Source organism: Chlamydotis macqueenii, chromosome 2 (genome assembly GCF_036417535.1).
Source record: "Chlamydotis macqueenii isolate bChlMac1 chromosome 2, bChlMac1.mat, whole genome shotgun sequence".
In the NCBI taxonomy this organism is placed as follows: Eukaryota; Metazoa; Chordata; class Aves; order Otidiformes; family Otididae; genus Chlamydotis; species Chlamydotis macqueenii.
The window spans coordinates 15,323,414-15,329,413 of NC_141557.1; the positions used below are offsets into that span (position 1 = coordinate 15,323,414).

Consider the following 6,000-nt stretch of genomic DNA (forward strand, 5'->3'; position numbering starts at 1 on the left):
TTTAGATTCCAGCCTTGCAGCCAAATTGCCTATGCATAGTCTACTTGCATCCATTCAGAGCTCTGTGACGTAAAGGTCTGTCATTTACAAATCCATGTCAGAACTTAAAAATTTTAGAAGTTGAAGACTCTACATTAAAGTAAACTAATATGCAGTGCTGGATCAAACAGTAGGTGCAATGAAAGATGAAATTTTCAGAGTTTTTGCCCAAGCAATGCCAAAAGCTTTCACTTTGGTTAAAGTTTATTATCTCTGTTCAGATTTTTAACAAAGATTACAGTAAATGTATTTTGAACTCAGAACAGGAATGAAGTGCAACAGGACATTTTAATCCATTAAATTTCTCATTACAGTAATTTTTATATGACTCTTACAGCTATCTCCTGATGGATTAAAATTATTTCGGTAGCAAAAGTTCCTTCCTCAGAGACTCACATTTATGTAACTGCTGACACTCTTTCTTACTGGGAGCTTTTTCTTGCTGGGAGCTGCTGAGAGCTCTTTTCAGAACTTCCCTATTTTCACTCTAATACTGCAACAATTGTATCCAGTAGTCTTTGCCCTTTGTAGAGGTTTGTTTTAACCTGAACTAGTTCTGTCACTTGAGTCCTGTTCCACTGTAAATCAGTCTCTTTACTTGGTTCCAGATCAAGTGTTTGGTTCCAATCTCACCAGCTTGTGTCAAAGAGAAAACAGCACGGTGCCAAAGTTCGTGAAGCTGTGCATTGAGCATGTTGAGGAACATGGTATGGTTGAAGTTTTTTGTTTGCAAATCTCTCTTGCTTACTGCACTATCTAATTTTGAATGTTTTAATCTTTAAAATGCTGTAGATCTATTTGGGGAAAATAATCTGAAACTTGTATCTGTAGCTAGGAATGAGTTCTCAAGAGTGGGGAGGTAAGTGGGATGCAGAATAGGGAGAGGGGAGGAAATCTTATATCTGAGAAAAGGATCTGCTTCAGTATAGCTCAAGCTGAGGAGAAGACAGGACAGCCTCCTGGCAGCAAGTCTCTAAGGAAAGAGGGATTACAAGAAGTAACAGAAGAGCTTAGCCCTTGAAGGTTTTTTTTTTTCAGATGAAAAGAGACAGACAATATGCAACCATTCATTTTTTGGAAGATTTAAGCATGCTAACAACAATTTATAGTAAAACTTCCTTGAATCAAACTTCTAGGAAAAAGTTGTGTTTGTGCTTTGTGTATGTGTTGACTGCCAGAAGACAAGTCTAGCATTCTGATGCCCTTCAGCCAGTTACACTGCTTGCTATCTGAAGATTTATGCAATTCTGGAGATTATCAGTGTCCATCTATCGAGTCAATCTCAGTTTGCTTTCATTAAAGATAAGTCTCTCCTACCTAATAACTGAGAAAATTACATGTTTAAAAGCTACATGTGACATGTTGGGTTGTCTGATGTAAAAGACTTCTTCACGTTTTTGTTGAAAATATGTTGCTTGTGACTCCTGACTTTACTGTACTCTGTGCTGGTGTTCTGGCTTGTTTCTTGCTGTTGTCATTACTTTGTCTCTTGGAAAAGATGACTGAGAGGGGATTATGGAATCTCCATAATCATCATTCAAATATATTCCAGTCTGTTAATCTGAGAACATTCTCTTAAGAATCGGGGTAAGTGTCACAGGGGAACACTACGTGTGAATTTTAAGGCATCTTCCATGGGAGCTTCATTTTGGGTTGTGTTGCAGCCTGGAGTCCTCTTTCTCAATGCTGCTTTCTTATGACCTGGGAGGGGAAAAATGACTATTTCCATTGCCTTACTCCAGTTCAACAAACTGCCACCTTGCTTGTAACAGCAGGCTTCATTGTGTTTGTGACCTGCAGTTTGTGAGAAAGGGGTTATTTTGCTTTGTTCTTTTCTTTTTTTTTTTTCTTTTTTTTTTTTTTCTTTTTGAAGACAGGACTGCAGTGAAGATAGTGGTGAAGTTTTCCTTTTTTAAATACCTGAGGGGAAGCTGACAGAAATGAACAGCTTTTTTTCCTCACTTCTCCAATTCTTCTTCCTACTGCCAATATGCTTCAAATCAGTCCTTTCTGTAAAGGAATGACTAGTGGATTATGGGGAAAAGGGATATGTCAGATGGTGCTGGTAACTGTGCTGTGTTGCATCAGACAACTCTTTGAGGAGCTACAGGGACTTGCAGGTATTCTGGCAACACTCACCCTCTCAGTGGCACTGACTCACATGCTGCATTCAAGTGGCATTTTCGTTAAACTCCTTCTCCTAATCACTTCTGAGTAACTGCAGTAGCAACCACGGAGACACAGTTTTCTTTTCTGGTTGAGTGTGCAATACTGTAGAGGCAAGGGCTACCCATTTTGGTTTTATAGACTGTTGGGTAGTGATGAGTGTGCATGCATGTCGTTCCTTCTCCATGCAAATCTGGTCACTTGACAATTCTGAGGTGCTTTCTGTGCATGACTTGATTTGATTTTTCTTAATCATACATTAAAAAACTGATCATCCACAAAATACTTGGTTCTTGCATGTCGGACTCGCATATACCCCCTGCCCGCCCCCTGGGAGCATCTTAAACGAGACACCTAATCTCACTGGCAAAATTTGGAGCTGTTGCCTCATTACTACTGTTCTACTGTGTAGGAAGTTTTTAGAGATTATTTTGAACTTGATGCTACCAAACTTGTGTCGGCAAACTAAACCTCCTCTGATATGCCCTGCCCACCAAAAAAGCTAGTTTAACTACTTTTTTTTTTATTTTTTTTGTGGTTGAACAAACTTTTTTTTTTCCGTCACAAGGTGGGTTTCTTTTGTTTTAAATTTTGCTGAGTAGACCTTTTAAAGAAGCAGCCTAATGATTGCAGAATTCATACATGTGTAAGATATTAAGATGGATTTATCCCTTTGTTTTAGGATTAGATGTTGATGGCTTATACCGAGTTAGTGGCAATCTTGCAGTGATACAGAAGCTAAGATTTGCGGTCAATCATGGTAAGTGTTCTTCAACTATATTACAATTGCATGCATTTTCAGATTGTTGAAATTCACAGAAAGCTCAGGAAAAAAAACTTTCTTCATGTGTAACTGCAGTCTTTCATGAGAAATGGTTATCATCTTCAAGGTAAAATTACTTCAGAATTGCAGAATGTAGTATGTATTACACATCATTGGAAAAACAGCATCCTGGAGGTTTGGTCTTATGTGGAGCATAGAGGCACTGCTAGAACATAATTCTGAAAAAAGGTGATAATATAATTTGAGGAGGGGAATTGTTTCAAAAAAAATAACTTCATACCTTGTGGAAAAATATTAAGCATATTATGCTTCCCCTAGCATTAAAACTGTAAGCAAATGGTTTTTAGCAAGATTTGCTACTGCCTTGTAGTATGAGGGTGCTTAGGTCCCTTTCGTGTGGCTGTATCTTAGTGGTTTGTTCAGTGGGAATCAATACGCAGCTTGCAACTAGGAAGAGGACAGTAGCCCATCTACAAGCTGACCTCATTTCCTGGTTGACAGGGTCTAACAGTAAATTTTGTGATATGTCAGTAGCTCCTCTTCCCCTCTGGAAAATGCCCTTGGTGTAGAGATGCTGCAGAGTTTGACCATCCCTGTCTGTAGCAGTTGAGTTTTTGTATCCCCCTTTACATTGCTGCAGCTCCGTTTCCCAGCAGAGAATAGGCTGAAGTGGAGTAAGAATCATCACTGCTTTAAAAGCACAGAAGAGTAGTTAAGTTTATTTTTTAAAAAGAGCTTCTATAGTTAAATTATTAACATTGTTGATTTTTCTTCTCTTAGATGAGAAACTAGACTTGAATGACAGTAAATGGGAAGATATACATGTCATCACAGGAGCTCTGAAGATGTTTTTCAGAGAACTGCCGGAGCCACTGTTCACTTATAATCACTTTAATGACTTCGTCAATGCAATTAGTAAGTCTGGAAAACATGCATGTGCTTTTTGTATAAGTTCTGCTCAGTATGTACCATTCGCATAATTATTTTGGACAGTAAAAAGAATGTTTTGGTTCTCAACCTCTGTAGAGCTTACCTGAAATTGCCTGGCAGTAATGCACAGTCTGGCCAGCAGGTGGCAATATTTTATCTCGTATTAGCACTGTGAAATGTTTGCTTTTATTCTCAGTCTGTTAAGCTTTATGCTAAAGTTTTAAACAAAAATACTGAAATTTTGTTTCTACACCTCATCCTTTTGCAGAACAAGAACCAAGGCAGCGTGTCCATGCTGTTAAAGATTTAATAAAACAGTTGCCAAAACCAAATCAGGATACTATGCAGGTACTCTTTAGACACCTGAAGAGGTAAGTAGCAGATGGAAGGAAAGTCTTTGTATTGCTGATCCTCCCCTAAGGCTTAGTCATCCGATTAAAAGTACTAGGTGACTGTTCCCACTGCATTTTTCTTGCCTGTATTGGACTTGATGGAAACAATATGTCAGTCTGTATACAAGCTTGCAGGGCACCAAACGGGCTTTAGACAGTGTGTGTCGTAGTTGTGACGTTTACTGCCGAGTCCTATGTTTGAGGAATTGCGAGAGGATCCAGAATAGCATTTAAAAACAAAAATATTCCATAGAGAGGGGAATCACAGCAGCTGTATGTCCTAATTCCAAGACTATACATTACATACATACTGTGAATAGTCATTTGCTTTGGACTCTGTTTTTTTTTTCCTGTCATCCTATTACTCTAACACTGATAAGTCTCTTCTGGTGCATTTTTTTTTCTCTTTCAGAGTTGTAGAAAATGGAGAAAAGAACCGAATGACCTATCAGAGTGTAGCAATAGTTTTTGGTCCAACCTTATTAAAACCAGAGAAAGAGACTGGTAACATAGCGGTCCACACAGTATACCAGAATCAGATTGTAGAATTAATTCTGCTGGAATTGAATTCCATCTTTGGACGCTGACGTTTTTCTTGGAGTAGAAACTGGAAGTGATGATTGACAGCAGTTCTCCATCAGAAGGAAAGTCTCTCGCTGTACGTGATGTATGATGTTTGTGGACCAAACGGCAACTTGTTCTTTGCACTTTTGGGGAGGGGAGAAATAGGAGAAATGTTTGACCACTTTAATGCGAATTGAAGACAACACTTTGGATTTCTTTGAAAAGTTCAATGTAAAAAGTGAATGGAAAAGTTTATAGTTTGCCTTTTTAAAAGTAGCATTGGAAAAATGTAATATAGGTTCATACACTGGATTTCTTGCAGAGTAAAGCTATTAATCTCAAACTGGATAATCTGGAATTTAATCTTAAAATTCTTCCACTTGATAGGGAAAAGTCTTACCAACTGGTATGGAAAAATTCAGTGAAGTTACATCTTAAGCTGGTGTATTACAGCCTACACAGATCTGTATGACACTTTTCCAAGGGGTTTCTGCATGCAGTGACTGTCTTAAACTTGTGCTAACAGTTTGGTTTAGTTATTCAAATTAATTCCTCACTTGATATCTGCTGTCCTCCCCCCCAACCCCCCCTTCCATTTTTTCCTGAGCAACTTTTCTGGAACTTCTTAATTGCTTTATCGAACAGCACACTGTTTCAAACACTGAACTTGTAAGAATATCCAGCAATGGATATTTGTCTTGTAGCATAATAGAAGTTGTATTTAATAAACATGTTCATTTTTTCAGGGTATTTCCTGAGCTAAGTTTTGTGTTATACTGATTTAAAGCTAAAATCCTAAGTAAATCCCAACTGTAACACTCTATTGAGTTCTTGGTATAATGTTGTGGTAGTGGAAGTTTCTTGATGTAAATACAGACTGTCATTTTGATTCATGTATATAATTCAGTTCCTGTATAGTTTAAGAACACTTCAGTCACACATTTCTAATCGTGGGTAGGTTAGCTACAGTAACATAATGTTTCCAGTGGATGTCTCGGTTTCAGCAGGGAAACAGGTTATGGGGAGGGAGGGGGGGCCTAACTGTGTGCACTTTTAGATGTTAATTACATTTGCAGGCAAGTAACTGTAATGCAAATGGTACTGGAAAAATACTGAGTGTGCTTG

General features: G+C 38.2%; 1 protein-coding gene across 6 annotated transcripts in view; it reads left to right on the plus strand.

The window, feature by feature from the left end:
• ARHGAP12 (Rho GTPase activating protein 12) overlaps positions 1 to 5,466 on the plus strand; it is a 74,932-nt gene extending 69,466 nt beyond the window's left edge. For all 6 annotated transcript variants that reach the window (XM_086742044.1, XM_086742046.1, XM_086742045.1 and 3 more), the window contains 5 exons: positions 648 to 746; positions 2,888 to 2,965; positions 3,770 to 3,904; positions 4,188 to 4,290; positions 4,724 to 5,466. In XM_086742044.1, coding sequence (XP_086598170.1) covers positions 648 to 746; positions 2,888 to 2,965; positions 3,770 to 3,904; positions 4,188 to 4,290; positions 4,724 to 4,898 — 590 coding nt within the window. In that variant the 3' untranslated portion in view covers positions 4,899 to 5,466. The remainder of the gene's footprint in view (positions 1 to 647; positions 747 to 2,887; positions 2,966 to 3,769; positions 3,905 to 4,187; positions 4,291 to 4,723) is intronic.
• Positions 5,467 to 6,000: the final 534 nt, after the last annotated feature.